Source organism: Xiphophorus hellerii, chromosome 11 (genome assembly GCF_003331165.1).
Source record: "Xiphophorus hellerii strain 12219 chromosome 11, Xiphophorus_hellerii-4.1, whole genome shotgun sequence".
Taxonomy (NCBI): Eukaryota; Metazoa; Chordata; class Actinopteri; order Cyprinodontiformes; family Poeciliidae; genus Xiphophorus; species Xiphophorus hellerii.
Genome location: NC_045682.1, coordinates 21,722,632 through 21,744,870, shown reverse-complemented (window position 1 = coordinate 21,744,870; position 22,239 = coordinate 21,722,632). Strand labels below are relative to the sequence as shown.

The following is a 22,239-nucleotide window of genomic DNA, read 5'->3' as shown; positions in this document are numbered from 1 at the left end:
ATATTAGTCCACCGTTTAATTTTTAAAATTCGTTTTATGTAACAAGTTACCTGAAAAATGGAATTTTGAGTTTTCATTACTTATTATAATAATAACCATCTAATCATCTAAAACAGAAATAATCACTAAAAATGAAACTCTGACTGAAATATGTGATTTTACATTTACAATTGATTTACTAATATAAATCAACATTGCAATGATATTCTAACTTGTTAAGAGTTCACAAAAAGGTAACCATGGTGACTCAGGCAGCATATTCATGAAAGTTGTAAGTAAAGTGTGTATATATATACACACTGGTCCTTGAAGAAAGGAATCGCTAACTGTTCATGGGAAAATAAAAATTCCCATTGTATCATTATACTGCAATTGCTTGTAATTTACAAAAGATGGAGCCAGAGACCAGCTCATTTGCTGCTTGGTCAGCTGACATCTGTATATCTGTATAGGCGTCATTATTATTCTGTGCTTTAATTAATTAATTAAAATTATTTTTGCAGCGCCACAGAGTTGCTGCGCGAAGCTGTGCCAATCTATTCTTTCTGGCGCTTATTTAAAAAATCATCAAAACGGAAAGTCTACAGAAAGAATTGTTGCACAGATATAGAGTTGTTGGATATGTTTAACCCAATAAAATATTTTCCCAGGCTTAATCATTATGAAATGTAAATGAAATTGTCCTTGAGAGCCTTTTAAGCCAAGTAAACAACAAAACAATATAGCCTACTATGTTTCCCCGACATAATATAAAACATTAATGTTCACAAAAAAGAATATGTAGTGTCCTTAGCCTTTCAGCATACACAGCTTTCCTTTTTCAAAAAATAAACGAACAACGTTGTTTATAAGAACTTCTTCTTACATAAAGAAATAACCTTACTTATCACAAAACACTGCTGCGCATATTTTCATTCTGCTTTCCAAGAGGGCTCTTTTAAAGATTTCCTTCTGTTTTTTATAGGATTTCAAGCTGTCTCTGCGCAAGTAGAGCAAACAGAGAGCTTTCTGCGTACTTCTAAATCTACTCCTGAGTTGCAACTTTTCGGGTCTACTACTAAAGATGAAGATTTATCACAGATTTAAAAAGAAAAGAAAAACGAGAGACCCAGGATGATATAGGAAATAGCGCCCCCTTCACTTCCGGAGTGCAGCAGTTCCACTTCCGCCAGTGGTCCGTCACCGCCCCTTTCTGCTTGCTGCAGCGAGGTCCTTCTCGCTAGACGAGAAGGCGGCGTTTCGGCTTTATTTTTTAAATTAACCTCCGGAAGTGGTGTGTCTTCCGTGACCTAACTTGACTCTCTGTGATTGTATTTGAGTATATGAGGAACCGCTGAAACATAAACAACCGGGCTCCATTAATCCCATGTTTTAGCATTTTAAGGGCTTGTTTTTGTCCTGTATGATGCTCCGGGAGTCCTACCCCTTCGTGGAAGACAGCTTCAGCCGCTTCCCGTCGCAGAGCAACATTTACGGGCTGTGTCAGGCCGGGGAGCAGGAGCTGCTCGCTGCCACTCTCAAAGGGAAGGTGGTGTGTTTCAGGTACCAGGAGCTGCAGCATAAAGTCCGTCCGGTGGCTAAGGAGGTTCAGTTCACCTACATACCAGGTACTGGGACTACTAAATAAGCATGTGTTTTCTGCTAATGGCTGCTTGGTGTTGCAGACTGAGTCCTAACTTCTTTATGCAGTTGATGCAGAAATCGTATCAATTGATGCATTCAACAAGTCTGCACCCAAAAGAGGCCTGGTAGTGGGGATCACCTTCATAAAGGTATGAAATATTGGTGTACATCTTTCTCCCCGAGCTGTCTGCCGTGTTTCTTCGTATTCAGAATACGGTTTGTTCTCTAACATCTGAGGACTTCACAAAACATCTGTGTCTATATACTGAGATTCAGTATCACAATTCAGTTATATCTGCTATAAAGTGACTTCTGAAGCCATTTTATTGATCTGCATTGTATTAATTGTATCTCAGTTAAATAGATTTGAACATTATTATGGCATATTAGGGCCATTGTAATTTTCATCCAAAAAAACTCAGAAATTTTGAGATTATACTTGGAAATATTCTAGTGAAAACAATGACATTTCTGAGCTTCTTAAGTCAAATATTTTTGCGTGAAAACTCATAAATCTTCTGAAAAAAAACGTGGAACTGTCTGAGTTTTAAAAGAGTAAAAGTTTCAACTTAATCTCAAAATTATTTGAGTTTTTTTTTCTAAAATTTTCTACTTTGGAAGCTAGTAACAAGGAAACAAATTTCCTTGTTACTAGAATATTTCTGATATTATTCTCAAAATTTCTGTGTTTTTTGCTAGAAACCTACTCCTTTTTTTTCTATTTATAGTGGCCCTAAAACGACGTCATAAAATACAAATACATGCCACACTTTCCAGATTTTTACTTGTAATTTAAAAAAAAAATCAACCACCTATCCTTTTCTGTCCACAATTATGCAACTATATGTTGGTTTATTACATCACCTCTTAATAAACCCTTCTGAAGTATGTAGTTGTCATGTCAGAAAATGTTCCAGTGGTTTGAACAGTTCCTGTATCTGGCCTACTGCAGGACTCCGGTGACAAAGCCACGCCCTTCCTGAACATCTACTGCGACTATGAGCCCGGCTCCGAGTTCAACCTGGAGTCCATTGCGCGTGAGTGAAGCTGTGTCCGTATGAAAGCGACACTTGTCCTGGCGGTGACGTGAACGTATTCCTCTGAACAGAAAGCTGTTTGAATCTGGAGCTGCAGTTCACCCCATTCCAGCTCTACCACACAGAGTGAGTTTATCCCCATATAGGACAAGAGGTGATGAGTTCAATTACCATGGTAACAGATGATGTTGGGGTTTTTTTTAAAGCTAAAGTCAGGATTATGTATTGACACCTAAACACATTTTTCTGTCCATGAATTGGACTAAATAGAAATATGCTATTACTACTCAGTTCGCGCTCTGTGATTGGGTGTCTGATTGGGAGTGTGTTTTTCTCTCTCTGTCAGAGTGCAATGTCCTGATGAAGGCCTGGAGACGGTTTTTCTACTCAGTGGTCATGACCAGAGGATCCACCTGTACAAAGAGGTTGACACAGATTTCATATCAAACTGGAAAACGTTTACTTAGTGGTCCAATTTGACCCATTTCTTGAAAAAGGAGGCATTTTGCATTTTAGATAAACCCAAAGCAATTTACAAATAAAGTTTTTGTTTATTTTTTTTTAATGGAGCAATATAGCGAAAGCTTCAATACTCCCAGTTGTGAAAGTAAAACTGTCGGGCTTTGCCTTGGCACTCGGACAACAATTCAGTTACCAAGGAGAATATTACATCAGACCAATTATAAAAACAGTCTTAATACAGACGTGTAGGCTTAATGAAAAGTATGTTTGATACCTACATTTAGGATGTTATTTTCTGACAAACATGCCTCATCTGAACACATATTCTAATGCAGTTATTGAGTGTGACTGTACTTGTTGAAGCCTGACTCCTGGTTCCTCCACAGAATGCCTCCTTGCACCAGTTTGAAGAGCAACCAGTAGAGAAACTGTTCCCTGAACTACAGCAGCTGCCCAGCAAGTTGGTTATTCTGAGCCTCTCACCTCCATTACTACCTATGTCATGTTGCTTATTGTGTATATAATGCATGCACTGCTCTTTATTACTGATTTATTCAGCTTTTCTGATATCTAGTTTATTTTATTCACTATTTGATAAGTAGATGCACCATTAGGCTTTTGTGGAAACAAATTTTTGACCTGTGGTTTCTGTCAAATCGGTAAATGATTAAATTTTAGTCAATTCTGATGGGTCTTTAGGAACCATAGTATGAAAAGACATAAAGACCCCATTCATTTATTTTCTAGCCTCCCTCCTATTAGATGTCAATAATTATTTATATTGGGAGGTACTTCTTGTATGTGAGAAGGCAGTTGGTAGAGAAAATAATTTTACTGTTTTAAAACAAAGACAGCATGATTACAGAGTTGACACATTTTAATATTTCTTCAGCATCTTATTTTAGAAGTTAGCATGATTAGCAATGCTAACTAAACATTCGTCTTTAGTTTTGAATGGAAAATAGAGATTCGTACAATGAATCAGGTTTCCATAGAAGCTGCGAATGTTCAGAATGATAAATCAGATTATCTTGACGGTACTGCCTTCCTGTTTTTTCCTGAAAGTCTTGCTCTCTCTTACTATTTTGCAGCCTTAATATCCGAGCTAAAAACAAGCTGATGCATCTCTTTGAGTGTTTGTGTTCACTATTTTTTTTTTCCTGCTCTCTCCCTCTGTGCAGTGTGTTGTGGTTGGATATGGCGAGTGTAGCTGGTGGAAAGAGGCTCTCGGCATATGGCTGTCAGAACGGCTGCATTGGACTAGCTTTGGTCAACCAGAAGGGACCAGGTGAGAAGAAATGAGCCGTAAATGCAGATCAGAAACCTGTAGCTCTGAATAACTTAAGCGCAAGCAGACCCTAGCCCCGAAGGATTACTCTGTTATCTGGATCTACAATAAAACAGGTTCCTCCTTACTGTGCTTCTTTAGGCACTCTGCAAATAGCACTCTGCTGTGAAGACACAGGGACACATCCACCATCCACATGTTGTGTCTCTGCTGTGTGGTATCTGATTTACAAAGCAAATAGAACTAATGATATACTGGTGGAAACATGCCCAAGTCTAAAAGAGCAATATGACTGGTGTGTACTTGTATTTTTCTTCTTCTTCACTTTTACGTGACTCTCTACTAGAAATGCACAGAAATGACAAAAGGAGAGAAATATTTTCCTGGCAGACCTAAATATGTACTTTGCTCATTTGTAATAAAGTGTTAGCTTTTTTTTTTTAATTCTTTGTATTTTTATTATTAAATATTTTCACTTTTACATTTATATCTGACAATAGTTTTCGCTGTGTACTCTGTCCTTGCATTGAAAAATATATTTTGAATTATTTTGTTTACCACGTGGAAGTAAAGCTCAATGTTCTAAGTTTTGATTTCTACAGCTGAAGCTATGGCAACAGGTAAAGAATGATAATTAATTAAAATGGAATTTGAAAACCATTTTTCAGCACCGTTTTTTTGAGCTGCAGCTCAAAAAACATAAGGCATGTTCAACTGAAAGTTGGTCCTGTATGAATTGCATTTTTTTTTTTTTTAAAGTTATACATTTCAAATACTGTTCATCTTCCAGATATTTTTCTTTATCCTTCATTTGTCCCCTTTGCTCAGATTATTAAAAGACATACATGAGATAATATAAACTTTAGGCAGTTCCACATAAACTTCAGTGTATACTTATATAGTTAGTATTAGCGACTGTCAAACAAAGTCGCCGAGCAGCTGAATAGGGGAATCCTTGTTGACGCGCCAGCTGATCAAAAACACCATTCCAGGATGCAGTTAAGATGGTTTTATTTTGTTATACTATCAATATCCAAGAACAGTGTCCAAAAAAAGCATTAAAACCGGATCCGCAGGTTTAAACAGTGATCAAGGACAAAAACCATGTTAGCATAAGGCGGTCAGCAAAAAGTAAAACCTCCCCCATCACCCACTCACTAAAGTCACTAGGTTCCGCCACAGGTGATCTACAGTCACTAATAACACCACGTGATCCCGCCCCTCACCTATCCACAACAGTTAGGTTGGTCATTCCAAGGCATTCACAGTTTGATTTAGTCTGGCTTCACTTGCCATAATTACTTTTGCAGCATTACAAGTCTGACACACCTACCTGAAGCTGGGCGCTCAGTCGCTCATGAGTATTTTATTGTGTGTTTCAATAAGAGGTCCTGCAGAAATGGCGGGTGCAGTTTGACAGCCCGATTTCCACCGTGCTTCTGTTTCCACTCAGCTGCCAAACCAAGTCCAGTGAGGCCAGCGGCGAGAGAAGTATGGATTTAGTCTCGCTAAATCCACAGTGTTTCTCAGGGTTGTTGCTGTTTATTTTATTTTTTATTTTTTCCCAGGTGAAGAACTTAATGGCTACAACCTTTTGATAACCAGCACCATAGAGATGGCAGTGGTCTACAGGTTTGTGTCAGGAAACTTGGGATTTTCCTGAGTTAATCGGTTTTACTGAGACAATCCTGTATGTGTTTCCTCAGAGACGTCCAGGAGTGTGGTTTGTCGCGCTCCACATGTCTCTCAGGTAGTGACCAGTGGGATGCCGTCCTCTGTGCTCTGGTCATTGACCTGGACTTTGATGGGCAGAAGGAGGTGCTGTTGGGAACATACGGACAGGTCAGAACCACTGAGGACTGAGAGATGATTTTCTGGTGGCCATTAAATCCAGTCATTGCAGAACCACAATTATTTTGCCAGCTCATTTCTCTCATACTTTGTCTTTAGGCAAACAGCTTGACTGAATTATGAATTATAGTTCTTGTAGTGATGAAGAACCATTTCGAACACCACAACGGTTAATCAGCAATATGTAATTCTAGAACAGTGCCGCACATGGTGGCAGCTTATTGGAGTGGCTCTTGTACAGTCCTTGTAATTTGCTCATTTAAAAATGTTCCTCTCATTTTTCTGATTGATTTATTGAGTCTTCAAAATATATGTGTTGTTTTTTTTATTTTTTTATTTTGGATACTCAGCAGCTGGAAAGATTTTTTTTTCCTACTTCTTTTTATTTTAGACAGTTGTGATGTGTAACGCCATGAAACAAAGCGGAAGAGGTTCAAATAATAAAGCCAGTGTAGACAGTGGAGATCTCACATTCCTAATAATTCATAATTGGGAATGTGAGATCTCCAGTATGAAAATGGATTAACTTCAAACACTGACAAACATCCAGACAGCGTATCAGGAGGATGTTTCACTGAGATGTGGCTATAGGATGATATTACAAACTGCAACGTTGCTGAGGTTGGTTTTCCAACCATACAAGAAGAAAAAGATCTAAAGAAGTAGCAACACGAGGTGGTTTATTAGTGCTTGTGATGTCAGGTGATTTTAATCACACCTTACTCTCTCCCGTTATTAGTGTTTCAATCGTTTCTCAGCTACTATGTCAGAAATAATGTGTCTAATTTGTTTTATACAATGTCAGGTATGAATGCACCTCTGTTGCAAGACCTACTCTTGGCAAATCAGATCACAAATTGGTTTTCTCAAATTATTTTAGAGGCAACGTGTAGTAAAAAAGGACTATGAGAAAAGGTCACAGGAAGCTGAAGAAGCTCTGAGGGGATGTTTTTACGCTACAGATCGGATTGCTCTGTGCCAGCCACACGTAGAGAGGCCTGAGTGTGTGACCGACCGTATAAACTTTTATGTAGACAACACCATCCTCACCATAACAGTGAGATGCTTTAATAACAAACTCTGTATCACCAGTGATCTAAAAGGAACTGTTGAAAAGGGGGAAAAAAAGAACCTTCAGGGAAGGGGACAATGAATTACTGAAGAGTATTTAGCTCGAAGTTCAGCAAGCTCTGCATCCTCCGTTCCTGCTCCCAGCCAAACTGACATCGCATCCCCCCTTTGACCCACTGCATTCCTGTCACACTTAAATCATGGCTATAACTCAGTCTGAAGAGTAGTTGTCTTATACATGAGACAATTTCATTGTAAAGTGATCCTACCTGTACACTTTTCTCTAAACTAGAAATACAAATAAGTAAATTAAGCAAATTCCTTGAAGACCTACGATGATCGAATTTACATCTGATCACACTACACTACAAAAACACTTGTCAAAAGCTTGAGCCGTGAGATCAAAGGGCTCTTTTGTTTTTGGGTGATGTTTTGACATTAAGAATTCAAAGTCACATCTGATTAATCTGAACAGTACGAGATAAAACAGGACATGTTATCATCTTTTGTATTCACCAGATAAGAACAGTGAGCTCCTAATTATAAAGCTCTCCATCTCTATCTTGAAGGAACTTCTTTGTTACAAATTCCGGCCAGCAGGCAGCGGACAAGACGGAGAGTTCCAGCTTCAGTGGAGGCGGAGCTTCAAGAGTCCCTTGCTGTCCGTCATCTACCTCGACTTGACCGGGGACGGGTTGAGAGAGCTGGCTGTCCTCACTCTGAAAGGACTGCACATCCTACAGGTAGCACACAAGTCAAGGACACCATCTCTCTTATCAAGCTCCATGTGACGATAGAGCTGAGTGTCAAATATCTTGTTGCACAAGTGATAATTGCTGACCTCTACTGTCTGGAAAGAGAAATTGCAGCGTAGTTGAATATATATATATATATATTTTCTGTTTGACCATATTTCTGCTAAAATACATATCTGCTTTTTGCTTATTAGACTATTTCTTAAAGATGAAGGAAGTCCTTTTGTTCTACCTTGAATTGATCACTGCAAATGCTTAGCTTTCTCAGTCTCGCTTATTTAACCCCAGCAAAGCTGCATGACTGAAAACAGTTGTCTCCTACGTTATGGTTCTGACCTGTTGTTGTGGGTCATCTCTTCAGCACAGCCTCACCTGCACTGCTGATTTGGTTCTGGAGAGGCTCACACAGAGGGTATCGGCGCTGGCTGCCAACCCTGAGCCAGATGAAGCGGCAGACGCTGAGAACAGCAGTGCTCCAGCTCAGAGCCAGGAAGGTGGCGATCAGATGTCTACATGTTAAAGATCCAGCATTTATTTACCCGTTAGTCCCAGTGGACCGCACCGGAATGCTTCATCCTAATTAAAGTGCAGTTTAAGGGATTATCTCAGGGGTGTACTCCATTTAGGACTGATTAGATCATCGAACATCACATTGGTATTCAGTAGGCAAACCTTCAGTATGTTGGTTTCTGTAGCTGCAGGTAGGCTGAAAAACAAACAAGGGACACTGCTCAAGTTGAATAAAGTGATGTGATCTTGAGATCGTTAAAGTGTACGGTTTTTACAGAAAATAAATAACATATTTGGATTTGTGGATGTCTGGTCTTTTTTTGTTTGTTTTCTGTGAGAACGCTGATTGTTGTTGGAGATAGGAAAATACCAAAATTAAACAACTAACTGTCAGTATGAGATTCCAAAGCAATGAGTTTCTGTCCTCATTTGGTTTGGCCCTTTACTAAAAGCATAAGGTCAGACACTGATGTTGGAACAGGAAGCTTTCGTCCCCAGGCTGTTCCCACAAAGTCTGCAGCACATTATTGTCTGGGATTTCTTGGTATGCTGAAGGTTTAAGGATTCATTTCACTGGAACTAAGGAGCTGAAACCAGCTCCAGAAAAGAAACCCCACACCATTTTCTTATCTGTGCCAAACTTTACTCTGACACAATAATTAATGATAGGTATTGTGTATGGAATTAGATACAATCTGGTGAACTATAGAGTTATGATTAACAACCAAACTACTGGGGAATTAAATATTTTTATGGGTGTGACTTCCTTTTTTATATTTGTTGATTTGCATTAACCCTTATTAACCATTTCTTGTAATTCAGAGCGCATAATCTGCTATGAATTATATGTTCTGTGTGTTTGTCCGTTTGTGTCGATTGTTTTTCTTCATTCTGTCATTGGGGATTGCCATTGGGGATTACGTATTATGGATGTTTCACTTTAATTTCCTACTTTTAAAAAGTGCCTTAAACGCATCTAGCGAGCTGCTCCGCCTCAGGACCTGCTGTACAAATTCATCTACCGATTTATCAAAAATGCCGCGCAACAGGGGGGTCTGTATTGGCAGGACAGACAGAATTATCAGCCAATAATTTTGACTGACAGAACCGCCTGTCGTCCCACAGGCCCTGCTGTAAGGCAAGAGCTTCCCCTGAATTCGTCACTGTAGTGATCTTGGTATTTACAAAATGGCGGCCGCATCCGCTTCAATTCCGTTTGACCTAGTTGCAGACTTATCAAAATCGCCTTTTTCAAGACGCTCTTTAACGGGTAAAAAATAAATTACTAAAAATTTAAAATCCACACCAAACCTGGATTCACTAACACGGACAAGTCAGAACTTAGTAAGGTACTTGTAAGGTATTTTAGCTATGAGCGCTAGGAGTTTCTAACAGCTAGCACTGAGCGCACAACAACCTGTGGATCCTATTTACAAGTAATGGGTGAGTGTTGCTTTTCTATTACATTCTCATTCAAACTTTGCTTAGTATTTTTTTTCTTTTAATTGTTCACATGTGCTATTTGAGCAGTTTGGATTGATGTTGAGCTTAACTGGGAAACTAAAGAAAAGTTTTGCTAAATTACTGGCTGTTCAATTATGTGCGATGTTGCCTGTGTATTTTGTTAAAATATACTTTGATATATTGCTTGATATATGCATTGTTGCTTTACTTGGCGTATTTTAATTTATTTGCATGTTATTAGATGCCTGTTGCTTGGTGTGGTGCATAGTTTTTACATTGTCCTGGTATTGTTCAGGTATAGTTAACGTCTTTGAAGGCCCTGATTGACACCCCACAGCACGCCACTGGGGATTACATATGCGTTGATGGCTAAATCTGGCATATCTTCATGGTTGTTTCAGTGTACTCATGTTGATTATTAATATGGACTATCCTTTATGAAACAAATTCAAATACAGCTGGCTAAGATGGAGGTAGTGAAACCTGTTTCACAAACACTAAAAAGGTGTTTGCACTGTGACTTATTTTTCTTCCATTTCCTCAGTTGTTATAAAAATGCTCTATATATCAAATATGACTCAATATACATTTTAATTCATAATTTAACACCTTGAAATTGGGCTTCTGTCTCTGTAAAACACAAGCTCTTCTGTCTACACTTTAGCAGCATTTTTACCAGAGTTACACTGAGCAGTCAGCAAGATGCCTGCTAATTGCTGCTGGCTAGTCTGAAGGAGATGAGGGAGGGAGTGGTCTGTGAGGCGGAAGCTTGGAAACTGCAGCTCTCTGAGGAGGAGCCGCAGTGCTGGTCCAGCCAAGCATTTTGCACAGCTGAATGGTTTGCCAACAGGAGATTGAAAGATTTCTCAAACATGCACGAAAGAAGCAACACTCTGGGTACGTTTTTGATGACGAAATAACTTTAGAACTTATTTTAAAAAGTCAATTTTACATAGAGTTCCTGTTTTAAGCTTAAAAGAATAAACCGAAATAATTTGTAACAGCTGATGGGGAAAAAAAATAAAACTTATAGAATCAGTTTGTATAGTTGGATGCAGAGTTACAGCAGCTAATGGAGCTGGGTCCCTCTTATTTTGGTTCTGTGGATAGTTCGGCCGGTCAGCGGCACAGTAGTATCTCTGGAGTCCCCCCTCCCAAAACTATTTTCTCCCCTCTCTCACTACAAAGGCAACAATAATAGCAGCTGCGCTCATCACACCGGACTTACAAGAGAAATGTGTCGTGAAGAAGAGTTTAAAAAGCTGTTGTTGTTCCCCCCCAATCCCCTTACTCCTCGCTGAGTGGATCTCTTTCCCCCTCCGCGCTTCTGCTTTATTTCACGTGAAGGCGCAACAATACGGGATCAGCGAGCGGCGCCTTGAACTCAATTGGCTTTTATATTTAGCCCGTGAGGGGAGCAGGAGCAGCAGCAGCGTGGCGGGGAGAGGAGACCCTGATCCCGGTGTTGTTTAACATCCGAGCCCCCACAGAGACCTAGCGCCGGGGCCGCGGTGCAGCGGCCGGGGGGGGGATGTGGTGGTGAGAGCGCTGCGTGTTCCGTCTGTGTCAGAGAGAGAGAGAGGGAGAGGAAGAGAGCGAGAGGGGAGAAGGAGAGAGGCAGGGGGAACAGTTTATCGGTGGAAACATGATGATGGCCGGTGGTGGAGATGGTGGTGGAGCAGCAGCTATGGACCACAACGGGATATACACGAACCCGAACCTCCACAACCTGCAGCAGCAACAGAGTCAAATGGAGGCGGATAACCCGGATTCCCGCAAACGGCCGCTGGAAACTCCGGCTGAAGAGGCCGGCTGTACCAAGCGCACCAACACCGGAGGTAAGAGCGCCGCAACACGAAATCAGCTAGTCCTCCGCGTCTCCTCCACATGAAGCCGCAGGTTGGTGTCGGAATCCGTGCCAAGAAACAAAAAAACAAAACAAACAAACAACAAAACGGTCTGTCAGTATCAGCTGTCTGCGTGCAGCCAGAGCGCATGGAAGCCCAGAGAACAGGCTGAGGCTGACTGTTGGCGTTTCCAGCGCAGCACCTGTGCGCTTTGGAAGGCTCCCCAGTGTTTATGGCTGTTACTTCATATCCCAATAGGGAGGGCAGGCTGCCTGACTCACTGAACGGCCTCCTTAGCTCAGGTCGGCTTTGAATGTGAATCCAAAAAAACTCTCTGCTCCACATCTGGAGCTGGAGATATGCAGAGAAGCAGAGAACTGATTGGTTAAACCTTCTAGCTTTGTTCATTAGTCTGCTCTCTGTTATAGGCTCGGATTTATTAGACTCACAAAAATCTTTGTTGTACTTCTTTTTTTCTTTTTTCCACCCTCAAAGCAAGAAACAAACAGTGTTTATGGCAGGGATAATTGAAACTGTAGAGAAAACATCACAGCAGATTCAGGTACTTAGAAAGAGGCGGTTCTTGCACAGGAGTCCTCCACACAAATAAAAACACATCCAAGGAAGTGGCTAAAACCAAAACATATTCTCATTATGAAATGTAGAACTAAAATAAAATTGACTAATCGACGTGTCTTTGAGGTCATTATTAAGCCATTTAATGTTACTATTAGAGGCACGTAAGGCATGTTTTGATATTGATCCGATACCAAGTAATACAGCACCAGTATGGGCGGTGCCGATACCCATTCAGAAACTTTTTTTATTCAGGTTTAATGTATCATCAGGCTTCTGACCGTTAGGTATTTTTGTGGGTTTTCCTTTAATTTTTTTTCTTGTTAAAACCTAAAACAGAATTTTGCAAAGTTTGTAGGTTTATACTTCAATAGAAAAACAAAATATATTTGTGTGAATCGTTTCCTGAATAAACAAAGCAGACAAAAAAAATCATTTGTAAACAAATCAAAAGAAAGTCATTTTTTTGAGGTGGAGTTGAGAAACTCCATTACAAAATTAAAATAAAATTTTAGGAGAGATTCTTAAACTAAAGCAAGGATCGTACCACTGATACCAACTTATTGGTCTTATTGAACTTTGTTGTTACTATACAAAAACCTAAGGAAGTCTCTGTGTTGTGATTAATTATTCATAGGGGGCCTTGTCGCTATGTGTGCAGGATTTTTCTAAAATTTCAATACAAAGACTAAATGATTACAGAATTGACTTTTTGAATTGGTTTTAGCATTTTATTTTAGCGATTAGCATTGTCAGCATTACTAATTAGCTACCTTGGAGACAAGATCCATTCCTTATCTGAGTGCTTTCCAAAGCACATCCAGCATGTGTTATGACAGAAATAATTCAACTCTTAAAAAGGATAAACACAGTAACTTTACTGTAATATCTTAATCTTCGTTTTATCTGCTGATGTCTGACTCCTCTTTGCAGCCGTTTGAAGAAACCGTAGAAAATACAGCTTCCTTTACTAAAGCTTTATACAGTTTTTGTACTTTCACTGACCCCGTGGATGGTGGAAGCATCTGAGTCAGTCACTTGGTAATAGCTTCCACACCAAAGAGTGTTATTGTCGGCTTAAAGAGTGAGAACTCACATGTTGTGTTCACTGATTGGAAAAGAAAAAAATATTCTGGTTACCAGACCATTTCTAGGAGCATCTCTGCTCCTGTCAGCATCTGTCCTGGTTGTTATGCCTTTACTCTATGAATATAATTGCTAAACAACTATGTTCATCCATCACCAAATGAGCTTCTTTCTGGATGTTTTTCTATGAACAGCGCTCATCCGCTGTTGATGAGGAACAGCGGAGGTCTGGTGGATCCTTGTTTTTGTGAGTTTCAGTGTTGCTCTCAGTTCTGTGGTGCTCTCAAAATGTTAAACTTAAATCATAAGATAGCTAAACAGGAAAACCAACAGGTAAAATTCATACAAGCCTCCAGGGTGAACACTCATCACCGGTCGTAGTGCAGATCTCTATCTAACCACGGTTATTTATAGGTTTGCTGATGAGGCCAATCAGGCTGGAGGGTAAAATTCAAATCAGAAATCTTGGAATGCTTGTTAAAAAAGATGTAAGAGAAGACGCGTTACAAGATAAACATAGGATATTAAAAACGGGGAATTATTTGCTGCACTGTCAGATAATGGTTGGGTTTAGTGGTGACGAAGAACCACTGCATGAGTCCTGATTTTTCTGCAAGATGTTAGAGAGCCGCAGTCAGAGGATGATGGCTGATTCCAGCTACTGTACGTCTTACTCCGGCGTAGGGCTGTTATGCTCCGCAGCTCACAGCGAACACTTACTCAACAACTTAAGGTTAATTAGATGTCTGCAGAGAAACACAGTTTTTTTGTTGTTGTTTTTTTTTCACCATATGTTACTAAGATTTCTCCCTTTGTGCACCAGCAGCACCTCATTCGGTGACAGCAGCATTATATCATATTTTCTGACAGCGTGAGCGCATCCTTTCTGCACTTCACTGCTCCTCAGAAATGAAATTTCAGCAAGGCACGAAGGGAGCCCTGACGGCACCAGGCAGTGTTTTAGAACATTTCCAAACCCCATATGTCATCCATTAACACCTCGAAAACAGCTGCAGAAGAAGAACTAATGTGACGTTCCTGCTTCTCGGAGGGAGTTTTTCACCGTTTACCTGCAAGCACCAACACCTGGCTCGGATTTTCTCATTCAATTACCGGCTGATGTGAGTGTTGGAGGAGCTTGACGAACGTTTCAATTCGCACATATGTTATTGGCTTTTTATGGCTGCCACTTCCATAATTTCACAATCTGATGCTGGATAATTGTGATGTAGTGACTCTGGGGAAAGAGCAGCTTCAAGAACAGGATTTTTATATCTTAAGTAATACAGGATCAGTCAAGGAGCCTGGCACCTGTCCCAGGGGACACTGAGGGACAACAGGTACACTCTGGAAGGTTCGCTAGTCCATCAGAAGACCATCCATTTTTATTTACGTATATCAGAGATGTTCTGAGTCAAAACATCAGACAATTCTAGTTATTGACATCTCCTACCAGCTTAGCATCACCTACCCCGCTGTGTGTGTCTTTGAAGTGTATGTAGGGGAAGAGGAATGGCTTAGTTACCCACATATTCATATTTTATGAAGCTACTGTTTCAAAACTGCCATTGTGATGCTGGGTGGCTCAGTCAGTAGAGCAGAGGCTGTAGTCCTCGACGCGGCTGTCCTGGGTTCCCCTTTCTCTCCTTCCTGTGTCCTGTCCAGTTATTGTTAAATAAAGGACACTAGTGCCTAATAGGTATTAAAAGATAAACAAAACAAAAAAAATATTCCACCTTACCATTCCTACTATTTAATGTTTGCTATAGAAAGTTTCAAGATTTCTCTGACTGTTGCCACCTCCCCAGCTATTGCTGCGCACTGTCAGTCAGCTGGCAGAAGGAAAAGACTAGACTTGCTCATTTACAAGAAAGTGGGTGTTTAAACATGTTTTCAGTCACATAAATCACAGTCAGTCATTATGGAGCATCATGTCAGTTACAGGATCAGAGATGGCGACCTGACTAGTCAGCCAGCTATCAGATTGTTATATTTGTATCATATTAATTATTTTGAAGGATTTTTTTGGCTCTAGTGGCCTCTATTGAGAGGTAGTTGTCAGGAAAGTGGACTGTGAGAGAGGGGAATACATGCGGCAAAGGTCATGCGGCGGGCCTGGACTCAAACCCGTGACGAATGTGTCATTCTGAGGCCTTCGTACATGGGTTGCACGCTTCACCCCTGTGCCACCGCCATGCCTATACAGCACGTGCATTACTTGACGTGTCAAAATCAGAATAGCAATAAATCACAGCTGTAGCTGACACTAAAACTGGGGGAAAAAATGTAATTTGATATTCAACCTACAGAAGAAATTTGGTGCTTATATACATTTTTCTCAGGTACTCCAGTTTCCTTCTGTTATCCAAAATCTTGTGAGTCTAAGTTGCCCCTAGGTGTGAACGGTTGTCTTGTATGTCCCTGCATTGCGCTGTGACAGACTGAAACCCTGTCTAGAGCCAGCTCCCCCCACCCCTGTGCCCACTGTCTGCTGCAGCCCCTCTGAGAAGCCAGTCAGGACGATGGGTGGACATTAGTTGGAATATAAATTTGGAATAGATTCAAATTTCTAAAAACTATTTAAATTGACATTGATGAGTATTTATTTTACTTCAACTTGCTATTTATTGATCAGGAAATGTATTTCTGGTGCTCAAGTGCCAGAAATTGATGGAACTTTATCCTGCTCTCTTTTAACATCTATCTAAGCTAATTCATGTTTCAGGTGGTTGCCTAAATTTCTGATTTGCGTATAGACTAAGGTTAACAGTACAGCAAAGAGGTATGCAGAACAGCCTCAAAGCCATTTCTGAAATGCGTAATTATTTACTGGAATTTGATATTGAGGGAAAAATTAAAACAAATGCAGAAAAGCAAATCATTTTCATCCAGTGATCTTTGTATTGTCTCTTCTGCAGCCTGTCTGACAACAGTGTTAGACAGCCTGCTAATCCTCAGCCACCCCTGTAATCACCAGCCCCAAGACTACGTCTGATATTGATCACGTTATTCCAACCCAACTGATCATTAACATGACTGGCAGTTACAACAAAGAGAAGAAAGCCTTGGCTCTTTCAAAGCCGAGAGCCCCCCCTCGCTGTGCATTAGGAGCCATGGACACTGAATGAGGGAAATGACTACTCTTTTATGAGCTACGCCCTTTTCTCCTCAAAATGAGCAATCTTTCATTCACTCTTTTTCTTTCTAAATTATCCATACTGTGAACCCACGTTGTTGGCAAGCACACGTCTTCCAAAAGGTTGTTTGCTGGTGGGGGGGGTTTATGATCTTGTTATGTTACTAATGGAAAGGCTGGCACAGGAATGTGAACCGTGTTTTTATTTGTTTATTTATTTATTAGATTTTTTTTTTTTTTTTGGAGGGAAGGACACAGGTGCCCTTGCAGAGCGATGTGACGTGAGCGGACTGTGAATTTGCCAGGTGGCAGCGAAACAGAGAATAGGAGGAAGCGAAAGTAATGAGGAGACGGAGAGAAAAGAGGAGCCAGATAGACCCTGAGAGTCAGTGGAGTCTACAGGGAAGCTGAGGCTATATAGTGGAGCATCTCTCTGCTAGAATCATCTGGAAGTGGCTTGTTTCAACAGCCAAAAAAATAAATAAATAAAAAATAAAGGAAAAATGTTAGAGTTTGATCAAACTGATCAACATCCAGGAGGGAGAGAGTTCATTGTGTGCAGGTTTCCTGGAATGCGCCGTTAAATGAAGCTGGACCCCCGTGTCCACTAACAGGTACTTGCACACAAGCACACTGCAGTTTTCAACACTCATTCGGTCACTTAAGATACCTCTCGGTGTAAGATTTATAGGCGTAGTGATTGGCTTCATCACCCCCCTCCACCATTCTGCGGCACTGCCATTTGCAATGGTTGATGAGCCCCTCCGCCCTCTCAAACATGGCCGTCTCAGGGATTGGGGGTGGGGGAAAAGAGGAAAGGAGGGTGGGTGGCGTAAAGCGCGCCGTCTCCGATCACTCCTCCTCCACCTCCTCCATCATCTGGCTATGTTCTCCATGCACCTCTCCTGCTTCTACTGAAGGTCATTGTGCGAAGCTCCTCGTCCGACTCTGCCGTCCGCTCCTTCAGCCACTTCACCTTTGTCACTTTTCTCTGAAAAGAGTGAGTGAATGGACTGCCGTACTTTATAGTGCTGCGTCAAAAGAGGCGGAGTAGGGGAGAAAATTCAATTTTTTGGGGACCGGCGTCGGGGGGGGTGGGAACATGACGTCCTGAGGAGAGGAGGCCGGCCATTGGCTGCGCCGGCTGCCAGTCCTGCGTGCTGCTGCAGACGGACAGGCCACTCGATGAATATGGATGAGAGCAGTGAAAAGGGTGATGCGGCAGGGAAGACCCCCCCCCCTTCAAACCGATGCAGGCTTGAACAATGCGTGCCGTCTTTCACTGAAAACACTCAGAGCCTGCATTAGCATTTTCTCAGACAATTGAGGCTCGGGCCAGCTGCAGGCATGGCTCGGATGCTGCGGTGAAATCTCTTTTTCTGCACCCCACTGATGAATAAGACCTCGGTGAAAAAAAAGGTCGACTGGCCGCATTCCTCAACACTACCGTTGCACCTATGCCTAGGCTAATGTCAGGAGCCCCTTTAGAGATTGCGCCCTGGCATTGATGGCGATCTGACAGAGGACTTGAGAAGCAGCAGATCTCAGAATGGGTAAGCTTCAAACTCTGATTGTCTGACTTGTTGAATTTATCCATCACGCTGCACCATGAGTACTTTCATACATCGTAAGGCGGATTTGTTCGTTGCGGCTCATTTTTGTTCCATCGTCCTTGCTCCCCCGTCAGGAGCAGGTTGGTCCATTGAAATGCAGAAAGGGTACTTGGAAGGGTTGTGAGAAGGAGGGGAGGACGGTCACAAGGCATTTCCTCCTGACCCACCCCCCTTGAGTGACTTAACTAAACGCATTTGGCTCAGAGACCATGTCTCTCCTCCAAGCCATCCTTCCAGTACTGGAAGCAAGGGTTTGAACTAACACCCCACTGGCTCAACCTCCCAATGTGCCCCACTGCTCCCGTTCCCTGGCGACAGATTGCCATGTTTACTCTACCACATGACGCCATTAAAACCTGTTACTGTGATCTCAGACACTGGGATGGAATTAATTATTGACTAATGACACCAAACGTGGCTGTGAGGGCGACAAGAGGGGAATCTTAGCGGCTTTCTCCCCTGCTGGGTTCACTCCCGGCTGAAGATGAGCAGAAAGTTACGCAGTGGGTTTGGGCTCGTCTGACAACAACAGGTCTCGGAATATTAGGATCCAGTAAAAAGAAATCATTCTGTGAAATGTTTTCCTACTGGCACGCTGTCGGTTATCAGGCGGTAGGTAGTTTAGTGGCTCGGGAGGTTTTTGGCAACGGTGTTATTTTATTTTTTCCATCAAGGTCATTTTGTGTTTCACGTTAAGAGAAAAGCAGAGAGCTGACTGCAACCCTGCACAAGATTCAGATATCCAAAAAGGAGACGGAGAATAAAGAGCATTGAATCTAATCGTTTTTCTTTTTCTACTTAAAAGATACGTCAGCTTTTATCCTCACTTGAAATATTCCGAAAATGTGGTGTTTTTTTTAATTGTCAAATTGAGATTAGTGAGTTTTAATAGAGCCAAACTAAAAATTCCGCCACTAATAATGGCACCAAATATGTGGATGTTTGTCAGAGTCATTGGTTACGAGTGATGTTGAGCAAATCGAGCCTACGTCTGAATGGAACATGAGGGGCATATTAATGCAACAAGAGGAAGAGCTACCATGTGGGCTGTGAAATTCCCCTATGTCACAGTACCATGTTCATTCACATCTCAATCTAATGAGTGTATTATCGAGGCAACAGGTTGGTCTCAGTCCACCTGCAGCCCCCCTCCCCACCGCCCCGTCCTCCATGTCTTCACCACGCAGGTTGCATCTCCGCTTTCCATGTCCTCAACAAAGTACAAAACACGGTGACAGGCTGCGACGGCTGACAGTCTGACGGCACACTTTAGAGAAAGGTAGAAGAACCGTGGCCAGAAAGCTTTTACGGCGCTTTGTAACATCCCTGCCCCGTTCTACTGACGTCACCCCTATTGGCAGTTGAGAGGGATCGAACATGACGTCATTGCATCCATATCAGCATGCAGAGGAGATTGTTTGTGCCTGTGCTTAAGTTCAAGTGTGCACCTGTGTCAAATGTTCACCGTGACATCATCACAACGTTGTCAGGTCAATCAATAACGCACGGGCACAAGCACCAAATGTGGCTGATTGCTCCGTCGCAGTTTGCACTTAGTGGCATGAGGGCTTTCTTGGTTTTGACTGATTTCTAAGTAGAACTGCAGAAAATCGAGCTCTACCAAGCTAAGAGGAGAAACACATTCTGCTGCACAGTGACACTCTGTCAATCAGTGACTACTAAAAGCCACTTTAAACCACAAAAGCCCCTCCAAAATGGAGGAGATTTAAACCATTTTGGCTCTATACCCTTTGAACAAATCTGCAGGATTGCTTCCCATATGTTCTCCACACATTGGTTAATTACAACGGATAATTCTTTGTGGCTATTCATGAGCTGCTTGGATGAAGAGTTGGATGTGATTGTGTTTTGTCCTGATAGTCTGCGTCTTGAGGTTCTTTTTTTTTTTCCTTACATTCTGACTTGTTTTGATTTCTGGCATTTCCAGCGTGAAGCAGGATTATTTGACACCGAGCATTGACGGGTATTTATTCAGAGTGTTGCTAAAACTCCTTGAAAATGGTTAAAATTAGACCTCTGCAAACTGGAAAGGAGGTCATCATTTACTCTACATGAAAATCTGGGCCAGGACACAGAACATGCCTCCAATTGCTAATAGAATGTGAAAGCTACAAATATTCCTACCCAAAATACCTGAAAATGTTTCCCCTTCAGAAAAATATTAGCAAAAATATATTACCAACCTTTCTTACTCTATCTTAAACACATATTAATGATGTTATGTTTTTATCATTTATTTCTTTAATATTTTGCTTTTTGAGGTCATTCAGTGCATATATTTATATATATATATATATATATATATATATATATATATATATATATATACACATGTATGTCGTATATGATGCGTAGTGCTGCTGTACATGATGTGGCCTTTTTCCCACTTTGTGTGTCTTTCCCCCAGAGGAGGGTGAGTACTTCCTGAAGGTGCTGATCCCCAGCTATGCAGCCGGCTCTATAATTGGCAAGGGTGGCCAGACCATCGTACAACTGCAGAAAGAGACGGGTGCCACCATTAAGCTGTCCAAATCCAAAGACTTCTACCCCGGTAAGAAGGGACACTCACTCACTCAATCAGACTGACAAATCAGAACGGCTCATAAACATCATCAGGCAGCTGGGCGAGAGATGCTTTGGCAAAAAAGGGTCTATGTTTTTTTTTTTATTCCCCCCGTTTAGCTTCTCAGCAATATTTTCTATCCACACTGTGAACTCAAGCATCTTCGAGAATAAAACCGGATCTGGATGCGTTGCTTCTCCAAAGCACGTCTGCTCTCTACTAATCTGGTGTCAACTCAACGTGTTGGTGTCATTCCAAGAATTTGCAATTGCGATCTGACCTGATGGAACCTTGAAGCAAATATGTGTCACTTTCAAAATGGCGGCTCTCTGAGCTACTGCGGTAACATTACCGGACCCACAGCAGAGGTTGGTTAATTTGACTTCTAATCAGCTGCTCAGGGGGAATCTGACAGGCCGCTTCATCCCGCTCTCCTTGCTTCCACTGGTGACAGTTCGTTGCGGCGCTGGGGCGTTTTTCTAGCATCTGAGCTAAATGAAGGAGACTGATTGAAAGTCTGGAGCTGAGCTTCACTTCTCTCTCTCATTACATATTGATGTTTCTAACTTCTTCCAGCCACCGCTGTGTTGCGAAATCCTTCTGAGCTTTAACAGACATTATAGAGTAACAATAACAGGCTTTAATATAGCAAGCTGTCATTCTGGAAGATCTGACAGAGTTTGACTTGGTTGCCATATGGTGGTGACAGAAGAGATGCGCGTATGTTGCCCTCAGGTGAAATAACAGATATACCGACGCTATTTTGGTGTCATTTAATGATCAGTTCTGGAAGAATAGGTGGAGAAGTAATTATTTCAGCTGAACCAGTTGTTCAACCCTTCAGAAAAATTACAGCTTACATGTAATTGCCTTACTTGGAAAGGAGGAACGCGAATTCTTTGGCTAATGTCACGAAAATGACATCTGAACTTTGTATGGTAAAAGATTCTTCAAGTATGATTACTTTAGATCAGGGCTGTCAGTCATTTTTATTTTGAGCCAAATAAATATCTGAATGTTCAGGAACATTCAGATATTCAGAGCCAAATATCTGAATGTTCTAAAGAGCCAGTTGTGGCACAATATATTGTTAAAACCAATTCAATTGTTAAAATATCAATAAATCGCTGTTCCTCCAGGAGTTTGTGATTTAAAAAAAAATTTTTTAAGTGTTTTTTGCAATCAAAATTACAGATTTTGTGGTGCCAATTTAGAAATGGTTGTAGGGAATTTTTATATTTGCGGTAATGTATGACGTTAAATTTGACTTTTTATTACAGACAATATTTATGTTTTTGAACAGTCGGAGCAGAGAACCCACAAACTTCAGGCAGGC

The 22,239-nt window shown here is 41.3% G+C and overlaps 2 protein-coding genes across 3 annotated transcripts in view; both read left to right on the top strand.

Moving 5' to 3' along the window:
* The first annotated feature begins 1,181 nt into the window (after positions 1–1,181).
* On the top strand, positions 1,182–8,901 carry kptn (kaptin (actin binding protein)). Its single transcript, XM_032575846.1, has 12 exons — positions 1,182–1,607; positions 1,690–1,772; positions 2,576–2,660; positions 2,732–2,786; positions 3,007–3,085; positions 3,509–3,582; positions 4,304–4,410; positions 5,797–5,901; positions 5,979–6,042; positions 6,117–6,252; positions 7,902–8,075; positions 8,449–8,901. The coding sequence occupies exons 1-12, from the start codon at positions 1,403–1,405 to the stop codon at positions 8,605–8,607; spliced, it is 1,326 nt and encodes a 441-aa protein (XP_032431737.1). The 5' UTR covers positions 1,182–1,402; the 3' UTR covers positions 8,608–8,901.
* A 2,509-nt stretch (positions 8,902–11,410) lies between these two features.
* Positions 11,411–22,239, top strand: part of nova1 (NOVA alternative splicing regulator 1) — a 34,426-nt gene continuing 23,597 nt past the window's right edge. The window contains exons 1-2 of one of the 2 annotated variants that reach the window (XM_032575844.1): positions 11,411–11,899; positions 20,748–20,891. In XM_032575844.1, the coding sequence (XP_032431735.1) occupies positions 11,707–11,899; positions 20,748–20,891 (337 nt within the window). In that variant the 5' untranslated portion in view covers positions 11,411–11,706. Of the gene's footprint in view, positions 11,900–17,573; positions 18,260–20,747; positions 20,892–22,239 lie in introns of those variants that run through there. The other variant, XM_032575845.1, reaches the window with a different exon arrangement.